We start from the raw sequence: 24,313 nt of genomic DNA, 5'->3' as shown, positions 1-24,313 counted from the left end.
CTGTGTCTGTGTCTGTGTCTGTGTCTGTGTCTGTGTCTGTGTCTGTCACCTGGCTCATGTGGAAAGGGAAGCAGAAGAGGATGAGGTCAAGGGTACTCCTCTGCACCAGCACACTGGAGTCCTGCACAGACATGCTCACTGCCTCCACCTACAAACATAAACACAAATAAACTTCAATTCTATTCAATTCCACTAAACTCAATTAGATCAAATTCAGACTGACTGGATTCAAATTGATTCAATAGGCACAGTTGAAAACAGTTAGGTGTGTGGTGTGTGTAACTGTTGTATAAAAAGCAATATCACACTCGTGTGTGTGGGGGTTGGTAAAGGATATTGGGGCCTTGTGCCTATGCCCGAATCACAGCCCTGGGGATATCCTTTACCAAGCCCACCGAGTCATATTGCTTAATCATCAACACCACATCAGTTTCTATACAGTTCCACTGCACCTCAAAGAAGTAGAAAGAAAGCTTGGGCAATCATGGCAAGGACACAGGCTGTTTTCACTGGGAGAAAGATGAGAAAGAATCTAAAAGGATAAAGAATGAGATATGCCTGAGGCTGGCCTAAATGATCAGAAGAATGTGGAAAGAGGAAGGATGTAAAACGAGGAGAAAGACTGAGAACAACAAGACCTGCAGCAGGATGACATTGTGGTTACTGAGGTGACCTATTTAAGAATGCCAAAAGCTTCCTGTTACTGCAAATAATACTCTCTTGTGCACATGTTATAATAACTGGTTAGCATATTGGGGTGATTTATTCGTTTTGGGTATGTTTTTTGATGTCTTTGTCCCGTTTGATTTGTATACTTGTACTTTTGGGAGGTAGGAGGAGGTCATAAGAGCATTCATGACATTTAACACCCAGGACAACAATGGCAGCATTTGATCCATCATTAGCATATGGAGCAGCACAGAGTCGTACCATGAGCTCGATGTCACTGCCCATGATGTAGAGCTGGTCCTCCATGGAGAGCTTGCGGTTGAGGTGCAGCAGGACGAAGGAGACCCCGGGCAGACGGACGGCCGGGCTGGTCAGGATGCTTCCCCACAGGGCGCTGTAGAAGGCGGCCTGCTCCACTGCCGACGCCACCTTCTCCAGCAGCGTGTTGGTCCTGGAGCGGAGGAAAGGGAGCGGTACATGGGAGGAAGCAGTACATTTGCATTCATATTCAAACTATGGTCATTTTTAGAATGGTCATTGATCATTACAATACAGAGTATATGAACTCCCCTGGGGGAGAACCAACTTGGTACTTCTGTAGCCACGTTTTACAAGGACAAACATATCAAATTTTACATTTGTGCATTTTATTATGTGTAAATGTATTCATGCACATATATACTCATTAATGCATTCATATGTATTAATTCATTCAATGCAACATACTGATCATTGGATATTAATGTTCAATAAGTGTTTGGATTTCTGGAAATGTGAGCCAATAACCTGACAAGGCTACTGTAAGAGATCTGTAAAGTCATGAAAGATGGAGCAAAGGGGGGGGGGGGGGGGGGGGTGTGTCAGTGTTTGTACCTGGGGGTAAATTCTGGTGTCTCGCGTATGAATGATGTTTTCAGAAACTAAGTGTCCTTTATCGTTACTCTACCTTTACACTCTGAAACTGGTTCAGACTCTCTGTTCATTTATATCGGCCTACCAGTCTCTCTCCCTCAGTGTCCTTCAATCTGTCCTATCTGTCTGTCTGCTTATTTTAATCCTCCTAATCTGCATAGCTCTTTCTTCCTTTCAGCTCGTGTCTCTCTTTAAGCATATTTCAGCTCTTTCTTTGTCTATATGTCTGTCTCTCACTTCCTGCTTCCAGCCGTCTTTCTCCCCCTCTCTCTCACCTGTCATAGTACTCTGATCCCTCTTCCAGACCAGGCAGTACTCCGGTCAGTAGGCCCTGTAGGCCGGGCTTCAGGGTCTTTCCCAGAGGCAGGTAATACGTCTCATACAGGCCCAGCAGCACTGGCTTCACAGACATAGCAGCATTGGACAGCAAGGGGAAGAGGCCAGAGCTGATGGACAGATAGAGAGAGCAGGAGAGAACAAAAATAGGGCAATGAGATGAGAGAATCCCACACAGAGATCTAAGCATTTCTCTTTCTAACTGTACAGAAACATATAACTGTATGTTTCATACCTTTGGCATATTACACAATATTACACAATGCAATGGTAAACAGCAGTATAGACTTGTGGAAATACTTCTAGGAAACCCCATTCTTCACCTGTAGAGGAAGAGGTCCTTGGCCAGCCGTTTTGGTCCGATGATCTTGAAGATGACCTCGTAGGTCTCCAGGGCCTTGCGGTGGACCCCGCTGGGCAGGGCAGGATGCAGGCATTGGGCCAGGCGCTTGCCTATCGTCAGCTTCTTGGGCACCACCTGGTACTTGGCATTGTTCTGCAAAACCTGAAAAAAGAGATGGAGACACAGCATGATATTACATTTGGTGACATCAGTGCTAAGTGGTTTTGCTACAGGTTCTGACATTTTTGGTTTATCAACTTATGCAGGATGTTGAGCCCATGCCCCAGCAGCAGAGGAAAAAGCTCCTCAACTTCTTTAGCAGTTGTGGAAAAAAGGAAACAAATCTGAGAGGAGATGAACTAGGTAAACTGAACCAAGGTTTTTGGCATTCAATTTGAAAGCTGAAGGCGTCAGCCACCATTTGAATGACACACAACATGTCATGATTAACTAGAATATTTTTCGAGGAAAATGTGTCATAGTATAGTAGATCCAGTAGTAGGGAAACATGTTGGGACAAGTTGAGAGGGTGTGTTTGCTGCTCGTCACCTTGTTGAGCTTGCCAAGTGCAGAGATCAGGTCCGCCCATTCGCTGGAGTACTCAAAGTTCTTCAGGGCCTTGTCCACTGCCGCCACATAGTTCCTGTACTTGGAGTCGCTGAGAAGCTCCACCTCCTCTGCATTCATCCTCCTGTACGGTACCGCTACTGCCCAGGACCAAGCTCACATACGCACATCACACCTGGTAGAGGCAGAGACAGGAAGGGAGGAAGAGCGAGAGGGTGTTAGTTTGTCTAACATCAGAGGAGGAGGAAATCAATGGTGTTTCAGTCACACACTACTATCACATCTATAGGTGTCATCAAACAACAATGCAATGTGTTAAGTCCAAACAGAGGTTTGATGAGTTTGATGGCCAAAGGCTGAAAAATCAGACAAGCAGAAAAGCTGAGGGGCATTTACTTAGCCGGTTCTTGGCGAGCTTATAGTTGTTGTTGTTGGCCCAGAAAGGAAGCATACAGACTAAAAAAAGACAACGACTGAATAGACACGTGTGGCAACAATGGTCTCCTTTCATGATGAAATCTTCCGTGGATGGGAGTTGACCGCGTTTGTTAGTATGCCAAACACACCAAGCCGCGCCCCTTAAAACTATGCATTGCTTTGGTGAACAGTAGGCCTATTAGACATGTGTGAACTGGCTGCCTACAAAGATTACTTACAGACCTCCCTTAAAATACCTGCTTGTCACGAATTCCTTGCTGACTTGCCAAGAGGTAACAAAGAAAAGTCCCCTGTGGCATGCCATAGTACAATGAGATAATTAGGCAGTGCATTGTGTGTGAAATCTTTTTTTGTGTGTATACTGTGTGACTGATATTCTGTCTACTAACCCGTCACTATTCTCTCCCATATAGTAGGACCTTTGCCTGAAAATGCTGATGGCTGAGATAACATTCTTCCCCATTACCATAACATATAGTTACACATATAAGGCAACCTAGCACTGTCCACTCACTTGTCTGTTTTCTTCCCCTCCTACTCTAGACTCTGCACGGTGGGATGCTGCTGCAGTCTTTCCACCCTCTCCACTTGCAGATACCCCCTTGCTTATAGCTGCCCATTCCCACCAAACTGCTATGCACAATTTATACTCTGCTTATGATACATCTGATATATATATCAGATATTATATTACACTATATATCAGATGTATGATGTGTAGGGCTGAACAATTAATTGCATTTGCGATTTAATCGCGATATGATAGAACGCGATTTTCTAACCGCAACGTTCGCGATTAAAAAACGTGGTCTAAAAAAAAAAAAAAAAAAATGTATTTTTTTTTTTTTTTTTTAAGATGGTACATTTTGCACACAGTGTTTAAAAAGTGCATGCCTAGTGTTTATACTTAAAATTACTTTTTTTAAATGACTTAAATGCACAGTGGCAAAGCCACCGATTTGTTGTTCTTGTTTCTGTAACGAGCAGTTAAATAAAAATGTAAAATGTGGGAAAGAATATTTTACACTAAATGTATCTAATATTGTGTTGGTCATATTTAAATCATTCATTACGTTTTGTTGGGAAAAAAAAGAGGATAAAAAAAAATCGCATATTAAATCGCAATCGCAATATTTTGGTAAAAAATCGCAATTAGATTATTTTCCCAAATCGTTCAGCCCTAATGATGTGTGTGTGTGTGTGTGTGCCGGCCTATTTACCCGTAATATAAACAGATGCCGTCATTGACATTGTTTTCTGCTTCACTGCTCTGCTTATCCTTCTAATAGCAACCTTATGAGCCCACTGTATACCCATTAAGCTGTTCAACAACAAATACTTTGAATGTTGGCTCTCTCCATTTTTATCCACTATCAATCTTGTATGCATCATGCATATACCATATTGTATATGTTGCATGTATACTAATATGTTTCATCCTGTCACATGTCTGAAGTATCTGCTTGCTTCTGATTCTCTCTTGTCCTCCCTTCCCACTACCTGGCTGGCCCCAAGCAGATGGATCCCCCCTTATGAGCTGTGATCTGCTCAAGGGGGTTCCGACTATTTCAATTGTTATTAGCGCTACATAAATACAATTGAATTGAATTGAACCTGACGGGGTTTCTACGGTCATGGTCAAAAGCACCTCCGAAATGTCATTAGCATAAGTTAGGGCCAAATATATGCAGTATAAAAAATATTGCCTCTGTAAAAATAGCATTTCAATGGCAACTGACAATTAAACGATATCGGCCTGGTCCCCACTACATGGCAATCGGATCAAACACTCATGATGCAGTTCACAGGGTTTCTAACATGGGCTGGACCATCCCTTTGTCAGTAACTGCTGGGAATCTGACATCATCCTCACACAAGGGGAAAGCAGCAACAGGACACTCACCCTGAAAACGGTCGCTAGCTAGTGAATTGAGTCTTCCTAAGTAATTACACACACATTAAATAACTCTGCTACAACCTCTCAATCAATAAAGTTATTTGACTAAAATAATGTATGAAACTATGTTAACGGGTTACGTCTGTGTCAGAAACCCAGGGACAGGGGTAACGTTAGCATAGCAGGATAAAGTTATTGATAACGCTCACGTTAGCTCTGATGTTTACGGTATGCGGAGTGTGTGATTTTTTTGTATAGTTGGCCGGGTAAGTGGATGATCAGAGAACGGGGATGTTACGATTAAACATGCCTCACTGTGTTAGCCTCGTCTGAAAATGTTCAATGTAAACATAGCTTTACACCATTTCCTATGCGACGTGCACTCGTAAACCCATTAGTTAGCTATCTATCTGGCTTCCTTGCTAGGTTATATGGCAACAGCTACATTAACATTAGACTGATAAATTACCTTTAACAAAGGCCTCCATTACTAGAATTTCTTAAACTACGTATCGCTAACTGTCCTGACAACAAGATAACGTATTCGTTACGCGAGGACGGGGAATGCTTACCGTTTTCACGTTAGCAACAGCTAACTATTGTCAATAATTAGCCTGCTAGGCTAATATTAACCATGGAGGCTGTATCTGCAGTGAGAGCACAACGGGGCAGGTCAGCACTGAATGTCCAGACAGACAGGCCCCGGTTTCAGCTTGTTTAACCCTGGTTGTGGTTAGACAGAACAACGGAGCTTTACACGGGAGAGTAAGATCCGTGAAAATCTTACATATTTCCATTAAACGTCTCGCTTCATTGAGCAGAGGGCCTACAACACGTATCTTGCTGTCATCCGGTTCGGTGCTAACATCAGCGGTCTCCCAAGCTCCAATCAGCCTCCTGAATTTGACAGGTCTGTCGGTGCAGAATTGCGTAAAAGACGCGACAACAATGAACAAGGAAATGCATGATATACGTTGGGATCCTCGTGAATTGTTGTTATCAAAGTAAAAGCATATTAACAAACAAAGATTGACAATATCGAGTAAATCACGGATTTAGATACCTTTATTCTGAAATAATCAGTAGATGAAAAACAGTTTTCAAAGTAGTGTACAAAAACATACTTCACATAGCAAACAGTTGGAATCGCATGATGCGCGCAAACTAAAGCAACAGACTGATGCTAGATTAAGCACTTAAACTACAACAGCATGGAAGAAACTGGGAAGCAACAGCACGAGATATTTCTTGAATTGAGACAGCGTTTGGAAAGCGGCCTCTTGATTTTAAGGTAACGGTAATTCGTTGGACTATACAAGCATGCTAGCTCATGTTAGTCTGCGGTTGAACGTTCAGCGCAGCAACTGTTTTCATGTCAAATCTGGCCACTTTTAGGTTACCTACCTGTAGTTTTAAGTTAGCCTTTGTTTTCAATTAACGTTACTGTAATGGTTATAATGACCAATGTAAGCTTAAGTTACCTGGTGCACATCAGTTTAGGTGACTTGTTGGGACCTATGTGGTGTGACATCACACTTCCATCGTTACAAATGTGAAATGGTGTTAGATTGGAACGATTTATAAGAAGGCTGTTCTTGCAGAAGAGGGAGTCTGTTGCTTTTTAATTCTTCGTAACGTGATTGAGAATTACCCCGAATTTGGCCATCCAATAAGACTCTGTCTCCAGTGGTGAAATTCTCATATTTATTGGAAACTTTTGTTGAATATTTCTAGCGGTAAAATAATTGTAATGAATGAATGGATGGATGGAAGGCTTCCCTCCAACATCACACATGTGTTGGTTGCCATGAATGTACCTAGGGCATTGTGTTCGCATCACAGCCCATCGCTAGGCGGGGCTGTTGCAATATAGACTGTATCGCTACGCGTCTCTCTGTCTCTGAAGTCAAGTCATCTTTAGTCAAATCGTCTTAGTTGTACCAAAGTGCTTTCTATTCGAGGTAAATGTATTGAAAATACATTTAAACAAGCATGAAAGGAAATAAACAACTGAAACAAATCAAAGGAATAACCCTAGAAATAATCAAAACAAAACAACACAAAAAAAATACTACAACACGGAATGGAAGAACAACGTCTACCTTCGCACTCTCGGGAGCATCTTGACCAACTGCATCACGGTGTGGTATGGTAACTGCTCCGTAACTGACAGGAAGGCCTGCAACGGGTAGTGAGAACCGAACACATCATCGGTGACGGTGCCCCGCCCCGAACCATGGACTGTTTGCACTTCTTCAATCTGGGTGGCGGTACAGGAGCCTGAGGTCCCACATCGGCAGCTCAGATACTTTTTTTTTTTGCCATAACACATCACCATGCAGAACTTTCAGACCCAGCCCTAGCCCACTCTACTCTACTTTAATTCACATCGCTATCCCATCGCATGGCCTATAGTCCTTTTTGCACTTATCTATGACTACCTCACTATCTACCTCAGGGTCGCATTGCCCCCTCATCTGTTTTGCACATGTTATGTATTTAGTTATTTATGTGCTTATTTATCAAACTATTTCGTGTGTAGATAACCATATGTATTTATACAACATGTAGGGCCTAAATATATTGCCTCAGCAGCACCTTAATCTACTATTTGTTAAAAAACAATAAAAGACCAGCAAGTTAGAATTGGACTTGACTAAAACCATAGAACCTCAGACTGAAATAACACACCAGACTGCACTAATATCAACTAAAAGGAGCACGGCACCAAATTAAAATCCAAGGAATGCCAGTGTTTAAAAGCACGTGTTAAGTCTAGCTTTAGAAGTCTCTGCAGGCAGTAGATGTGATTTCGATTGGGAGACTATTCCATAATTTACGACCAGCAACAGTCAAACCTTTTGTTAAAATTAGACCAAGATAAAACCAGTAAAAGTTCATTCGAGGGTCTTCAGGCCCCGATGGAGCATAAGGGGTCAGAAGATTTGAAATATAGACTGGAGCTTTATAGGCTTGGCACATTTTGGACGACTTGCATTTCATGATGTGACACCTGGCTAATGCCTGAGAATAATGCATTACAATAGTCCAGTCTGGAAGATATAAAAGGGTGTACCAGCTTCTCACAATCTTTTGGGGACAGGTAATTTCTCACTTTAGCTGTTGTTCTCAGTTGGTATAATGAAGCACTAACCACAGAATGTATTGGTATGTCAATTATGTTAATTCTTTGTCAAAGAACACCCAAGGTTCTTTACAACAGGCTAATACTGGTGGGAGGGGAACCAAAGATAATAACATCTGTCTTGTTTTCATTATGCTTCAGGAAGCTATTAATCATCCATAACTTAATATTGTCTAGGCAGTCAAAAAGAGGTGTGAACTGTCATTTTCAGAATTAAGAGGGAAATAAATCTAGGTATCTTTGGCATGGGAATGATGGGAAATCCCGTGCTTCCTGAATATCTCTCCAAGGGGCAATAAATGGAGTTGGAACACAGGGGGATCTAAAATCAAACCCTGGGGAACTCCACATGAGGGGTAAATAAGATAAATAAGTGGCAAACCACTCAAGGCAGCAGATCTCTACAAGACTAAGAGGACTAAAACTGAAAAGCCCTTTCAGTCAGCAGTGAGCAGCAGATAATTTGTAGCTTTCAGAAGTGCAGACTCAGTGCTGTGCTGAAGGCAACCCGCCACATAAAAGGCTTGCCGGTAATTATCTGTGTGCAGCCATAGTTTGCAAATTGAAGTATGAAATTCTTCAGTAAATCAATGAATTTCTCTATAATTCCTCCTTCGATCTATGTTAAAGTTCTTAAATAATGTATGCATTTATTCATATATTGAAGCATGCATATGTGCACGTATGGATGAAATGGATGGTGTACTGGATGTAAAGTGGTCACAAAAAATCCTCCATAGAACAGACTTTAGTCTCTATGTTTAAAAAAAAAAAAAATCTGTAGATAAATCTAGGTCTAGATATGTGTTTTTTAACATGACAGAAAAATCTGGAAGAGAGGGAGTAATGACTTAGATCTTTCTGTGGATAATAACAGTGAAGGATTTGTGATATAATGTGCCAACATATACTGTATGTGTGGCTTAAGAGGGAAGGTGGGGTGCTTGGTGAAGAAAAACAGGAAAACTGAAAAACATTGACAGCACCTGCCTTGTGCTAATGATCCAATTAGAGAATACTCACACCCACTCCATGTGGCGGTTTCCTCAGAACAGGCATACGTTATTTCATAGTTTTTCTCATTTACTGCTGCTTTGTTATACTCTTCCTTTGCCATCTTAATTTTCTGCCCCTCCACACCCAATCTTAAACAAATCTTTCTCCAACAGCCCTCTCAGCTTCAATAACACAGAACCCATATGCGCTCTCTCTGTACACTTATATCTCTCCCTTACACCCTTGTTCACCCTTACCGTACTGCTTTTGGAACTGGATCATATGCATCTGAAGGACTCTCTCTCCTTCAGTCATTTTGTTTGACTTTTATGTATTTCCCTGAAAATAGAAGTATACAGGTGAGGTTGAGGTTATGTAAACATTGTACAGACCAAGCACTTATGTCTAGTGTAGATATTTTGGAAAAGTTAATCTGATGGTTGTTGAATAAGATGACAAGGTTTAGTGCCCTATACCAATGATGTGTGTTTCTCGAACTCCGACTAGTCGGCAAAAGCATCACCAAGAGCTATAAATGCAAGGCTGCATGGATGCCCCAAGAGCGCCCCCTGGTGGAGTGTTATCGCGTTATTTTTTCACTCTCTTTGTGAGATGGTCAAAGCCAGAGGAGTTCATCTGTGTCTCTAACCAGAGATCCATTTTTCAGGAAGGATGTCGCTCACAGCCCCACCGAGGTGAAGGTCTTCGGCAGCGACTCCTCCCTCCTCATCCAGACCTCCCGTGGACTGTGGCGTGCCGAACTGCCACCACGGGTCAGCGTGGTGCCGGGCTCCTGCCAGCCCACCCCCACGGGCGATGCAGGAGAGGGACTCCACTTCAGACTGCGCCTGAGAGTCGACCAGCAAACAGGTAAAGAGGCTACGCTCCAGGGTGGACTAAATGAGAATCTATAGGAGGCATACGAAGGAAAGAAAGTCAGTCCGTGGAACAGGGTCTCGCCATCTTCTGACTCTGAGGTGTTGTGGGCCAGTGTCAGTGGGGGTTCATTAGGCACTGCTCTGCTTTGGGGGACAGAATTGATTCCTTTTTTATTTGCTTGAGGAATTTGACTAATGAACGTTGCCCCGCTGCTGGGAAGGCCGCACGCATCGCCGCCCTCGGTAGATTAACAGCGATTAATGAGGGCAGCAGAGAGGGAAAAACACAAGTCACATGTACCCTGGGAGCAAAGGATTCACCTACGGGCAACTCTCACCTTACACTGTGCACAGAGACGCAGACAAAGTCTCAAGGAAGGTGGCTGTCTGGAACCTCAGTCATAGGAGAACCTCAGTTGTGGTGTGTGTGTGTGTGTGTGTGTGTGTGTGTGTGTGTGTGTGTGTGTGTTTGTGTCAACTATTGAAGTCGATAGACCACTGCAGGGATCTACGGCCAAGAATGTGTTGCACATTACCTCGTCTGTTGCAACGTCAACCAGTTTCCATGATCTGTAAGACAGACGGCTCTGTGGCTGATAAAACTGTCCAGTAGCTTCCATGTGTCGGGGAGGTGTCCTGTCTGTGTTTTTATGGCGGTGGTGGCTGGTGGGTGGGTGGGTAGTTTGCTCTTGCAGAGGACGTGAAGAGGAAGACATTACAAGGACACCTGCCTGCCTCTCACCACCCGTCTAATTAAAAACAGATTGATTGTTGGCCTCCACCTATCCAGCTTTCATCCTCAGACATATCCCCAAGTACAAGGTTAGCTGTTTTTTTTTTTTGTCGCCTGTGTGTCTGTTTCTGTGTGTGTGTGTGTGTGTGTGTGTGTGTGTGTAAGTGTAAGTGTAACTTTATTGTTTGCCCCCATGTTTACCTGAGTGTGTATTGTTGTATTTTTTTATTTGTGTGTGAGACAGAGTCGCGGGGGAGTGTTATTGAACGGATACAGGTCCAGCAGAGTTATGGCTTTTGTTGTCAGGCCTGCGGGAGTCGCATCCTGGAGCAGAGGTGAGTGAGTGAGTGAGTGTGTGTGGGAGGGACAGGTTTTTTTTATTATTATTATTATTATTATTATTATTATTATTATTATTATTATCAGAGCAGCAAGCAAGCAGCAAAACCAAGTTTTGGTCGAAAACTAGCAATCTTACTACTGAAAAGGCATGCAAAAACCTTACAAATACCAACAACAGCACAGTTGGCACTGATAAAAGGCTGGCTAGCATGCTAACTCATGTCTTTTGTGCTGTTGTTTGACCCCGACCCCAGAACTGCAAAGTGCATCACCTAAGCAGCTAGTTAGAATAATACGTGTGTTTATCTGCCCTTCACATGACCATATACCATGAGTGGCAAATTCTTGCGTACTATCACTTTAACAGGCCAGTGCCCCCTAACTTTCACAGGGGGCAACGGTGCTCCACTCCTGGATCTCCATGGTGAGTGCTGTTATGGCCTGAAGTGAAAATAGATTCAATTCAATTTTGAATAACAATTTAAACTGTCTCAATGCACTTTACAGAGCCTAACCCCCCCAAAAGTAAACGCTAAGGCGATGGTGGCAAGGAGAAGCTCCCTTTTAACAGGAGGAAATCTTGAGCAGAATCCAGCCACTAAGCTGGCCGGGTAGAGAGATAGAAAGTGCGAGGGTGGGCAGAAGGGAAGGGAGGAGGAACTGAGGGAATCGGAAGCAAGCAGATTAATTCATACATGCATCAGGATAAAACATATTTGTTTACATGCTCCATATATACACTCAACAGTACATACAAGATTGATAGTTTGGATGGATATGCTAAGACAGGCTCCAGGTGAGCTAACCTGCTCCGAGCCAGCAGAAGTGTTATTGTTCGGGGGAAGGGAGAGGGAAACACTGCCTTCCTGTGAGCGTCCTAGATCAAAGACGACAGAGAGAACACAAGCAGGGAATTACTGCCCACCACAGCTGTGCTGATGCTGACTGAGCTCGGTTACACATGAAAGGGATGCTCAGTCTCGGCTGCCCATTGTGTCTCCTCCTGCTCTTCACTCCTGAGGCGTACGAAGAGAGGCAGGGTGGTGGAGGAGGTTCTGTCAAGCGTGGTCGAGATGAGAGACGGGACCCACTCTGTTCTGTGTGTTCTCCAGGGTGTTCCAGCGGGTTCTTCCTCTCCCCGGCGGGAACTGGAACACGTTGGTGGGTGAGTGGTGCTGCCACCCGGATCCCTTTGCCAACAGGAAGCTCCTCCCGCGAACGGAGGACTGCTTAACAGGGGACACCTACTTCCTGTTGGCGAGGGACAACAGCTGCAACCAGACGCTCACAGTTGAGCCCAACCCCACCTCTGCCCGCTCAGCTGCCAATCACAGCCAGGACTCTGAAAAGGTAAGCGTGAGAGAGAAACTCACTATGCTTTTTTTTTCCCTAGTGGTCTATATACACTCTCTCGTGGTTGATTTCTTCTGGCATCTTTATGCTGCAGAAGAATGCCATCCTGTTGGCATTTAATATCCGGTTGGCATCCAATAAGGTTAACTACTGCAATGGTATTTTCACAGGCCTTCCTAAAAAGGCCTTCAAACAGCTTCAGCTTGTACAAAATGCAGTTGCTGGAGTGCTTATGAAAATAAAAAGAACTGACTACATTACTCAGATATCTTTCAGCAGTACACTCCTGTTAGACCTCTGAGATCAGTGAAGAGAAATCTTTTGATAATACCTACTGTCACAACTAAACATGGTGAAGCAGCTTTTAGCTGCTATGCTGCTCAGCTCTGGAACAAACTTCCTGATGACATCAAAGGTGCTCCAGCTGTAGCCAGTTTCTTATCTAGACTTAAACCCAATTGTTCTCAGATGCTTTTTGTTAACTGATCAAATGCACTCTTTGTTTTGTAATATTTGTTTTCTATGTTCTTTTAACTGTTTTAATGGACTTTACCTTTTTTCAATCTCTTATTTTTCCATGTTCTTTTATCAGCTCATTTGTAAAACAAATTTGAACTACCAATGTGCATGAATTGTGCTGTATAAATAAACTTGCCCTGCCTTGCCTTGCCTGCCTAGTACTTCAAGGTGGAAAGCTTTGGGAAAACTGTCAAATGTTATACTGCCATGACCCACCATTGCTACTGTTAGCAATTCTGAGAGAGTTCTGAGACACGTCTTCATGTTTTCACTTGGTACCTGAGGACGCCACAGAAACGAGAAGCTGTCAAATGTTACACCATCTCAGTGACATCTCAGCTTCTGTTACCCACAGCAACCCTCGGGAGTTCTGAGAGGTGTCATGAGTTAAACATCCCATTTCTGTAGTGAGTCTCTCCTGAGGCGAGGCTTGCAGTCATGGCATAAATCTGGGTGGGTGGGTGTGTGTGTGTGTGTGTGTGTTTGTTTGTTTTCAGGCAGGGTCCATCTTAAAAGGATTTTAGAAATCGAAGCTTGAGATAAACACTAAGATTAATTTTAGTTCATAGATTAACAGATTTAACTACCATCAGGATACCCTTTATTGTGATCTATACAACAAAATGAGAGCCTTCATGCATCATTTATTCAGCTCCATGTTCAAGATAATATTGTCTGCTCCTGACATGACATGTCTTACCATTGTGGAGTTGTTTTTGTATTTGCCTACCTGAGTGCAGCTCTGTTGTGTATCTTGCCAGTTGCGATCAGCAGTGAAAGTTTTGAGGCCTGTGGGGATATTTTAGAGTTTTTCTTTTTTTCTTTTCCTGAGAGGCGTCGTGGTCTGTCTCCACTGCCCCAGGGTGGCTGGAGGTGGGAGGCAGGGATCCCTTTCTTCCCCAGAAAGGAAACATGCGGAGGCGGATCACGAGTAACAAGCCTTGCCTGGTCTATAACTATCTACGCTGCCCTGGACTCCAAGGCCAGACTCCCATCACGCTCTGATGGAGCATTGATATTGTTTCGCTGTCTTTCTACCCGTCTGCCTTTTCCGTCTCGTCCTCTCTCGCATTTGCTCGCTACCTCGCTCTGTTTAACTGTTTTTTTTCCCCCTCTCTTCTCTCTCTTGTAATCAGTTTCTAGCTGTCTGTTTTCTCTTATCTTTCTATTTTTCACTTCTCTCTCCTTTCTCTTTCCCTTGTACTCAGTCTTTCTTTCTTTCTTTCTTTCTTTCTCACTCTCTGTTCATCTCTCGCACTCATGACACACCGTGGGCTTTGGTTCCTGCCACGGAGCAGAAAGACTCTCTTGAGTCGCTGCTGGGCCTGAGGCATCCATCATGGCTTCCTCCTCTGTTCGGTTGTGTTGTTATTGATTTCCATTCCGCACTGTTTGAACCTCACAGCGCCCCATCTCTCTTGTCTGTGTTCACAGCCCAGGCATGTCCACCGTACCACTGTAAAAGAGGTTTCCTGTAAAAACTGCTCCTCCATGCTCGGAGAGGCCCTCACAGGAGGTCAGTCTGCTTCACACAACACCAACACCAGCACCGGCTAACACGTTTCTGGTCTTTTTTCTCTCTCTGCAATTATCACCACAGTGGGCTGTGCTAGATAAGTCGTGCTTTTCACCAGATCCCTTTGATAAAGTGTCTTTGCATCACTGTGCTATGGAAAGGAGTCCAAGCATGTCTGTTGGTCAGGACTGAGTTGTGTCTCTCTTGGGTTTAGATGCGTTGAAATTCTACATAACGGAGGTCATGGAGATTGAAAGTGAAGACTGTGAAACAAAAAGGGCAGGGAATAGGTAAGTAGCATCAAATTTAGCTGCGTGAGTTTCCAGGGATGTCAACATACAGTCCAGAATCAAATGTGTTTATCTAGAGATGAGGCTCACCAGAGGGCCTTTCTGGATGATCTTTCAAAATGTTTAGAATGTTGGTAGAAGTAGAAAGAAAATTGTAGGGTGATGTACAACATTGAGGTTGAATGTAGAATATTGGTATAGGTCAGATTGTTCTGGAATGTCACTTCCAGAATCAGTTTTGAAGGGGGATGCGTACGACATGAAACAATTCAAACTGATCTCTATGATTTATGATCTAGCAAGCTAGAATAAGGAATCCTTATGTGAAGAATCTCCAGAAAAGTAATGTCTGTAGTTAATATTGTGTGTGTGTGTGTGTGTGTTCCAGATTAGAGTTTGTGGAGAAGACTCTGTCCGCCAGGGCTTGTTGAATTGTCCTCAGCCCAAAGCATTTTCCGCTTCTCCATTCAAGCACCCACTGGCAAAACTGCTATCTTGGTGAGACCCTATTCACTTAATGTGTCTCAGTCCTTGTGCCCAGACAGAATTGTGTTTTCATTGCTTTGGTGACCCATGGTCTTGCTTTAAGCACAAGAACATCTTTGTGTTAGTATATGTGTGTTTGGTTGGAGATGTGTGTGTGTGTCGTGTGTGTCTGTGTGTGTGCTGTGTGTGTGCTGTGTGTGTGTGTGTGTGTGTGTTCATGACTGTGTTTAATGACTTTCCTCATCACCTTCAGCTCTGGCTTTTTGAACACTGACACCCTGGTTGGCCTCGTTTCCCGAGAATCCGGTAACCGGCAACGGCACACTCATCTCTTCCTGGTGACAGTCGCTGTCCCGACGAGCATCAATCACGCTCGCAGTCAGTGCAGTCAAAGTCCTCTACCTCCCCTGCAGTTCCACATCCACCAGGAGTAAGACAACCATTTTGCCTCTTTCTTTCTTTCTTTCTTTCTTTCTTTCTCTCTCTCTCTCTATTTATATAAAAATATCATTTTTACCACCAATCCCTTCATCTTGTTTGTCATCATAAAATTGAATTGCTGTGTATTAGTTTAATCTGCCAGGAGTTTTATTAGGTGGATGTAAAGCATCTGGCTTTCCTGTTTGTACATTTTTTGCACCAAGGCTTTCAACAGTCGAGTTGGGGGCCCAGTCATGTTTGAAATGGGATTGGGTTTTTCTTCTTTTTTTTTTTTTTTTTTTTTCTTCAAACTCACCGCTTTGGTACCTCCAGTGGAACGAAACCTTTTAGCCTGGCGGGGGTAGTAGACAAACACACACACACACACACACACACACACACACCCAAGGGTCACCTCTGCCACTCTCACAGATACACACATTTACATTAAGCATTCGTGTTGATGGACACCATTGCCCAAGGTGATCATTTTGACTGGATGTGACTTCAATGAGGGTGTGGTAGAATTGGATCCTTGATGCAGTGGGGGTGGCTTGTCAAGGTGAGACATGCTGGTCCATTACCGCAGAGTTAAAGGAACTGAAAACAGGGAGGCGAGAGAAACACACACGCACACACATAAACACCACTTGGGCTTGATAACACATATCCATCTACTGTACTCTCAGGCTCGAGCTGAAAGTGGCTGTTTTCGAGAGCTTTAAAATTATAGGAAGTGATTCACAGAGAGAGGGAGGGTGGGCGTCTGTTGCTTATGTTTCCAGCCTCGTCTACCCCTCTCAGGCATGGCAGGCAGTCACGACTCTTCTCTCTCATATATATATTATATTATATATGAGAAGAGACTCCACACTAATATAATAGATAATTCGTATATATACACACACACACCTCTCACTTTTTTTCCTTCCCTTGTCAGTATTCCCTGCACCAACCTTCTGTCTCAATCTCTCCAACTCTCTCTCTAATTCCCCCTTTCTCTCTCTCTTCCCCCTATCACTCGCTCACATGCACCCTGCACCAGGGACGAGACCTTGCTCAGTTCCGACTCTGAAAATCTGACAGTTCTCTAACCCATGTGACTTAAATCGCTGTAATAACCCCAGAAGGAAAGAGCCATTCTGGTCTCTGCCTCTGAGCTGCAAACCCATTTGCCTCTCCTCTGCGTGCTCGTATGTTACCTTCCAGCTCACTTCCACGTGTCGCAAAAGTGTGTAGGGTTTAAAGGTCAATCACAAGGGATCCTGATGGATGGCATCTAATCGTTGAGCTTTCCACAAAGAGTAACAACACCAAGGAAAGGAAAGGCGACGGTTTAAGAAAATGGAAACAGTCTAAGTATCACTAGGATACGCCATTACTTCAACCCAGTGTTTAGCCCAAGTGATCGAGGTAGCGGAATTAGTCATAATGTCGCTTAATGGTGCGGTTCCTCGTCTGTGACATAAGCTCATTACGGTGGGAGTTGAGGTGTATTCTGTCTGGGGGTCTTTGTGCTGTGAAGAGTTCATTAATGTTTGGCTCACGCGGTCAGCGAGGGGTTAGAGGACTAGTCAGGTCTCTCTCTCCTCGCTAATTAAATGTCATCTGGAGTGATTGCCTCGCTGCCAAATGGGAGGAACTACATTTATGTTTAATGTAAATGTGTGTGTGCATGTGTGTAGGAAAGAGAGATGGTGAGAGAGAGAGAGAGAGAGAGAGAGAGAGGAGAATGGCTAGAGTTTATTGATGTTCAGTGTTTAAACAGAGTTTATTCGATCTGAGGCTCATAGAGTATTTGACTGTCAGTCTTCCATGTTCTGCGCTCGCAGCTCTTAGGCCGCAGTGTGTTTTGCCTGCAGAAAGGAGCTTGTCTGCCTTCACTCAGAGCCTGTGCACAGATGGCCAAATGTCACAGAAATGTCCTGAATAGATCATCACCATAATGTGGTGGCAGGACATCAATCTGGATGCCTGTGTCTCTCACTTTCTCTCTCCTTCTCTCCTCCTCTCCTTCCCTCTCTCCTTCCCTCTCACTCTTTTGGTGCCTCAGACTCCTCTCGCTCTCTGGCTCTGCTCTCTGCTTTACGCTCCCGGCAGACAAATTGCCGTGACATGAATTACAGCTGTAATGTCTCAAACTGTCAGATTAATGCAATTTATGTCCCAGCTGCCACTGTGTCGTTGGCACTGATATTGAAAACCTACCAGGCAGCGGGGTATATCTCTGTCCAATCTCCCTCTCGTTTTCTCTTACTTATTTAATCTCTCCTGCACTCTTCTCTTCCTCCTCTCCCTCCTCACTCCCCATCTCTTTTCTTATTTTCTGTCTCTAATGTTTTTATTCTCTCCTCTTCTGAACTCAACATTTAGAAATTACCAGCATCGAAGAAGAGGACACTCGTCTGGATGTCAGAATTTTGTTCTATTGACAATAAACCTCTGGAACAAACACCACAGAATCTCAACTCTTCCACGTGCTGCTTAGATACTTTGCCAACCAACTTTTTCAAATCTGTTTTTCACCTCATGGCAGCAGACGTGCTTAAAATTGTAAATGCATTGCTGCTATCAGGCACATTCCCTGAGTCCCTGAAAACAGCATGTTATAAGGCCCCTACTCAAAGAGAATAGTCTAGATGCATCCATACTGAACAATTTCTGACCAATTACCGAATCGCTGAAAACGTTTTAAATCAACGTACCACTTTTTTAACGTCAAATGGGTATTTTGATATCTTTCAGTCAGGCGTCCGTGCTAGTCACAGCACAGCATGTGAAGGCAATAACTAAATCAACTTTCTTCCATCTCAAAAACGTAGCCACTTTGAATTACCAGTGTGTATGAATTGTGCTTTACAGAAATCTTGTCTTCTCTATTGATGGTCATCTTGTTTTCTCTCCCTCTCTCTGTAGCATTGTAAGTGCCTGGGAGAGGGATATCAGTGTTCATAACCTGACCCTCCCTCACACCACCTGCCAGGAAGTGCTTCAGCTACTGAGCGCATCCACTTCCTGTCTGCCTCCATCGCTGCGCTGCATGAACTCCTACCAGGTGAGCCCTCCTCCGTCTCCTTTACTCTCTCCCCTAACCTTTGGTCTCTCTCTTCTCCTCATAATGTCCTCTCTCTCTCATCATCTCCTTCTCTCTCTCTCTCAACATCTCCTTCTCTCTCTCTCAACATCTCCTTCTCTCTCCCCTCATCATCTCATCTCTCTCTCTCTCCTCATTATCTCCTCTCCTCATTATCTCCTCTTCTCATCATCTCCTCCTCCTCTCTCTCTCTCTCTCCTCATCTCTCTCTCTCCTCATCATCTCACCTCTCTCTCCCCTCATCATCTCATCTCTCTCTCTCATCTACTCTCTCTCCTCATTATCTCCTCTCTCTCATATTTCTTCTCTCTCTCATTATCTCATCTCTCTCTCCTCATTATCTCCTCCTCTCTCTCTCTCTCATTATCTCCTCATCATCTCCTCTCTCTCTCCATCATCTCTTCAACTCCTCTCTCTCATTTCCTCCTCTCGCTCTCTCTCCCCCATCTCTCCTCTTTTCCACTCTCTCCCACACTCCTCTCTCTTTTTACTATCCTCTCTTCTACCGAGTTCTGCCCTTTACTGTTTTTCCCCCCTCCTCCCCTCCCCTCTCTCCTCCACCCACTAATGTCAGAGGACAGAAACAGCTGCTCTTTTTGTGAGTGTCCCGTCACCATTTAATATCTCCCTCAGTGACCGTTTTAAGTAATAACTGCTGTTGGTCACCCTTAGCCCCCGGTCTCCCCAGTGTCTGCTGTACATGGGCTGTCACTCAAGCTACCCCTGAGCAGTGCGAGGCTACTGTGAGCTGACAGTAGAGAAGCAGCCAAAGGGTCCTGTATAACACAACTCTGTAAAGCAGCACGGCTCTGACTGTCAGAAACATCCACCCCTCCCCCCCACCCACAGCATTTTAATTAATCTAACTGAGCCTCCCTGTTTGGCAATGTTGCGTCTTCCTCTGAGAGCGCAGGAGCCTTTGGGCTGGTTCAGGGAAACAAGCACTGTTGTTGGAACGCTGTTTCATATTAGTTTGTTGGCTGTGGAAAAAAAAAACTGCCTCTTATCTGTGTCTGCTTCTCTCTGGTAGGTGGAACAGTAATACGAAGAAGGTAGAGATGGCAGGGCTTTGCATAGTGGTGGTGATGGTGATCTGTGTATGTCTTTACACAGAGTACATCACATAACACATAGTCATTTCACAAAACCTGTTGTCCCGAGAGAAATCACTGTGACTGTAGATATGTTATCAGTATCATGTCAGCAGTTCTCACATATCCAAAATGATTCCGGCAACAGTCCAGTGAATCGGTGTGATTCATTTGCTATCAGGATTCCTCCCTTAAATCTGTCTCCATTGTGCTGATGGATCCAGGGTTTATCAGTCGAGGTTTAGGACCACACAAGCGCAGCAGAGAGGTTTGGAGACGTGTCATACACAAACCATAGACAGTAACACAGTACACACATTCATACACAACCATAGACAGTATGGTTCTCTTATTGCTTACTAAGAGGGAAAGCATATGTTGTGACCTTGAGCACCATACCTGCGCATGAGGCTAGAACTGTCCCACTTTTCTATCTATACACATGAATTATGTTGCCTGCTTCGGTCAATCTTTGACCGCACTCAGGACGGATGGACAACAGGGACATGTCAAAGACCTTGCAACCGAGTCAGACATTTGGTATCTGAAAAGGCCAGTCATTGGGCTATTGATTCAGATTGATTGCACTCTGGGATAAGAAGCCTCAATGTCCGGAGTGTAGGCGATTCCCCAGCTTCTGTGACGTAAAGCGCGGAGCAGAGCAGAGCAGAGTAGAGCGGAGCAGAGCAGCAGATGAGCTCTCTCAGTCGAGCGCCTCCCCAGGAGACGCAGCAGCTTGATGTGCTGCGCCGGGCCTAGGGCCAAAAGGTGTTCAGGGACATAGACGGGGGTAGTGGGTTGGGGGCTGGGGGGGGTGGAGGTGGTTGGGCGGAGGAGTAACCTGATCAGGAGGCGGTGATTGTGTTACAGGACGAGCACTGAGTGATTTGTCCTCTTGTCTGACAGCGTAGTAGTCTCGCCGTGGCATATGAGGATCACATGCAGGTGTGTGTGTGTGCATGTGTGTGTGCATTCATGCGTGAGAGAAAGAGGGGTGGTGGGGGGGTAAGAGATGGGAGATAAAAAGAATAAGAAAACTGTTCTTTAAAAAGAGAGGGAGTAAAGGCAGACAGAGGCAGAGGCAAACTTTCTTAGGCTCTGCCCTCTGTCCTTCTCTCCATCCCCTCCCTGCCTGCCTGCCTGCCTATTGTTCTGCCTGGGAGCTGCCTGCCTAATGGGAACGAGATTAGCTATAGGTTAGACCTGCAGCAGAAATGTTCCCAGAGCTCATCCATCACCCACTCACACACACAGAACAGCAGTAATGGGAGGCTGGGCGAAGGGTAGGAAGGTGTCAACCTAGCCTGAAGATGCAGGGGTGAATGGACAAGGGCAGAACCTTCTCATAGTAGCCTCACATTTACCATTTAACATTCTTAAATTGCACCACTTACCATGTCTAGTTTGATTTGGTTTCTGCTGAAGCAAAGGATGTACACAGGCCAATCCACCCTATCCGCACAAACACCAACGGACTTAACACACCAACCCAACAGAAGCACCCTTTAGACTGGGGAGGATCCACTACCCTGGTTGGGCAGACCTGGGCTCTGTTTGCCACTGCTGAGGACCACGACTTTATGAGTGTTGCCTTTGTTTGTACTATAACCTTCCGTGTGCTCTTAAATCACGCCCACCTCACCACAATAACATTGTGGGTGGGGGTGTGTGTGTGTGTGTGTGTGTGTGTGCACGTGCTTACACGTGCATGCCAGCTACTGTTCTTTCTTTTTTTTTTTTATGTGAGTGGAAAGCCAAACATCAGTCCAAGCTTGGAGAGCCATGATAAGAGTGCCTGGGTGTCAACGGGACTGCCTCCCAGGGGAATGTGTGTGTGTGCTTATGTGTGTGCCTATGTGTGTGCTTATGTGTGCGTGTGTGTTAAGGAGCTGTGAAGTCCCATCATCCTTCATTACAGAGATAGGTAACCTCTCTGTGCCGTCTCCCAGTGTGGAGGAGAGGAGGTTTCAGCTGTGGATAAGCACCACAAACACACTCTTAAAAAGAGGCCTCACAGAGGTCAACACACAATATCACTCAATATGCTGCTGCAGCTCTCTTCTGTGGGCACCATGAGAAGAATGCATCCCATCAAAAACACAACCAGCCAGTACAGCAGAAATGACTGCCTTCATCGCTTCAGTGTGGATGCATTGTTGGGCCCCCTTTTCCCGGTTGCTGTGTCTTTGTTAGAATCCCCCCCCCTTTCTCTCGCTCTTAGTCGCTATTTGGCCCAATCCCAATTTCCCCCTTGGGTCTACCACTTGCCCTACCACTCTGTTTTGTGCACTCATCTTAGGGTAGGGTGCCCCTCTTTTGGGGTTACTGAGGGGTAGTGGTCCTGTTTTTCAGATGCAGACTCCAAACACAGTGGGAGAAGACATTCCCAGAATGCTTTGCAAACTGTGGCAGTATAACATGGAACATGTCCACTGGTGTGGATAAAGAAGTTCATAACTTCGTAACCAATCATGCAAAAAAAAACCCCGCTAATCACGATGTCAATAGAACTTCATGTAAACGACACAATTTATGAGGGACAGTACAGTTATTTCCATGTTCCGTGTTTGAAGCTTGAAAAATCATCCGGCTACAAATATCCTGCACTCCCCCACTCACCTGATATCAGAGCAGGGCAGACATCTCTCTATGGGCAGGACTACACTGAAGGGTTTTCTTCTTTCTCATTTCATAGGGGGGTATTTAAAAAAAAAAAAAAGAACTACCTCTTTGTTTTGAGTGGCATCTCAAAATCAAGTGGGCACTTCAAAAACGAGGATAAAAACTAGAAATGGGATTAGGTCTTTCTCCCGCTCACTCATTCTCTCTTGGGTTCACCCTTACTCTCTCTCTTCCTAACTCACTAACTTCTTGCTCTCTCTCACTCCCCCTCCCCTTTCATCTCTCTCTCTCACTTTCTCTCTCTGAGTGTGTGTGTGTGTGTGTGTGTTTCTCTTCTAAGAGTGTCCTTCTTGGCTTCAGCCTTCTCTATTCCTAGAGTGCTTGACGAGTCCTCGTCATGAGTGATGACAGACTGTCAGTACAAAGGTGGAGACTGCATTCCACTAGGTTAGGAGTGGGAAATTCTTGAGGGTGTTTGTGTGTCTGTGTGTGTGTGTCCATCTTTTTAGGCTTTTGATTCAAGTCTTTTCCAAGCAAAGCATTACCATGTTAATAAGGCTGGAATGGTAAAGCTTTCACTTTCCTCTGCATTCACTTTCATGTTGTTATAATTGCCAATGACGCACTGTGCTCGCTGGTGCGGTACTTTGCCACAGGTCTCGTATGCCTGAACCTTGAGCCAGAATGTGCCCTCATCCACCATAAGGGAGTGGCGCACCCATAGGACGCTCTGGCGATTGCCATGCCCTTCCACTTGGCACACGCCAGCACGCAGATGGGGGACAAACGGGGTCTTTTTCAATTCTGAATTATTTATTTTAAGAGACATGATGCATTTTTAATGTTGATGAAAGCTTTTTCTACACGGGTCGCCAGTTGCTATTCATGTTGCTCTGTGTTTGCGTGACACTTTTGGTCATTAGGCCTTAATGGAGGCTTGACCACCTGTTGATTAAAGGAAGGGATTGTTCACCGTGCAAATGATACAGACAGTAAAACAGAATAATGTAAGCATTCATAAAAAGATTCCCATGGCTATAAGGAACGTTACAGTAAGTGTTTCTCCTGCCTAATTCTTCCTGTTCTGTTCACTGTAGGTGGCCTTTATGAGACGATAAGGCCATTGAGAAGAGTTCGGACCGGTGAGAGATATGGCCGCCCTTTCCAGAGGGGTCTGCCACTCAGCATTCCAAAGACATGGTGGTCACGTGAAATTGAGGATGGTTCTCATCACAGACAGTACTAGCTGCTACCACGCTTATGCACAAACAAACACACGCGTGGTTTCCTCGTCTGAACCCTGTGAACCAGATGGCCGTATTAAATTTTCTACAATAACTCTGTCTTAGCGTGATTTTGTTTTGTCCGGGGTATTTACTGCAAGTCTACCAAGCCAGCAGCTGGGCGTAGCGTGCCACTTCAGCAGAGTCCGTATAGCCTGGCGTTGGCGCCGGTGACATAGTGCCAATGGCATGTGCCCAAAAGCATTTTAGCAAACATGGGCCGCTGCCAACAGCCCAGTTGTGAGGTAAACAACATTGTTTATGACTTATCACATTGTTTCAGAGCTGTCCATTTGAGCTATGTACTTCGTTGGATTTCACTTTTAAGTAACATTTAACAGTATGTACCTAATAATTAGTGAAGTGCACATGTTGTTCCAGGC

The 24,313-nt window shown here is 44.6% G+C and overlaps 2 protein-coding genes across 2 annotated transcripts in view; one reads left to right on the top strand and one right to left on the bottom strand.

Annotated features, from left to right (window-relative positions):
* The window catches only part of dop1a (DOP1 leucine zipper like protein A), an 11,049-nt gene extending 4,971 nt beyond the window's left edge, over positions 1-6,078 (bottom strand). Inside the window, exons 1-6 of the mRNA XM_042709215.1 lie at positions 5,950-6,078; positions 2,810-3,002; positions 2,241-2,422; positions 1,857-2,027; positions 931-1,120; positions 50-148 (exon numbers count right to left, since the gene is read on the bottom strand). Coding sequence (XP_042565149.1) covers positions 50-148; positions 931-1,120; positions 1,857-2,027; positions 2,241-2,422; positions 2,810-2,947 — 780 coding nt within the window. The 5' untranslated portion in view covers positions 2,948-3,002; positions 5,950-6,078. The remainder of the gene's footprint in view (positions 1-49; positions 149-930; positions 1,121-1,856; positions 2,028-2,240; positions 2,423-2,809; positions 3,003-5,949) is intronic.
* Positions 6,079-6,270: 192 nt separating this feature from the next.
* On the top strand, positions 6,271-23,771 carry ube3d (ubiquitin protein ligase E3D). The gene is made up of 11 exons (XM_042709214.1): positions 6,271-6,453; positions 9,971-10,173; positions 11,159-11,249; positions 12,369-12,606; positions 14,563-14,644; positions 14,859-14,934; positions 15,323-15,356; positions 15,524-15,540; positions 15,674-15,850; positions 18,757-18,895; positions 23,745-23,771. The coding sequence occupies exons 1-11, from the start codon at positions 6,374-6,376 to the stop codon at positions 23,763-23,765; spliced, it is 1,158 nt and encodes a 385-aa protein (XP_042565148.1). The 5' UTR covers positions 6,271-6,373; the 3' UTR covers positions 23,766-23,771.
* The last annotated feature ends 542 nt before the right edge of the window (positions 23,772-24,313 follow it).

The sequence above is a fragment of the Clupea harengus genome, chromosome 11 (genome assembly GCF_900700415.2).
Source record: "Clupea harengus chromosome 11, Ch_v2.0.2, whole genome shotgun sequence".
Lineage (NCBI taxonomy): Eukaryota > Metazoa > Chordata > Actinopteri > Clupeiformes > Clupeidae > Clupea > Clupea harengus.
The sequence above is the reverse complement of the archived record's forward strand: the minus strand, read 5'-3'. Positions and strand labels throughout refer to the sequence as shown.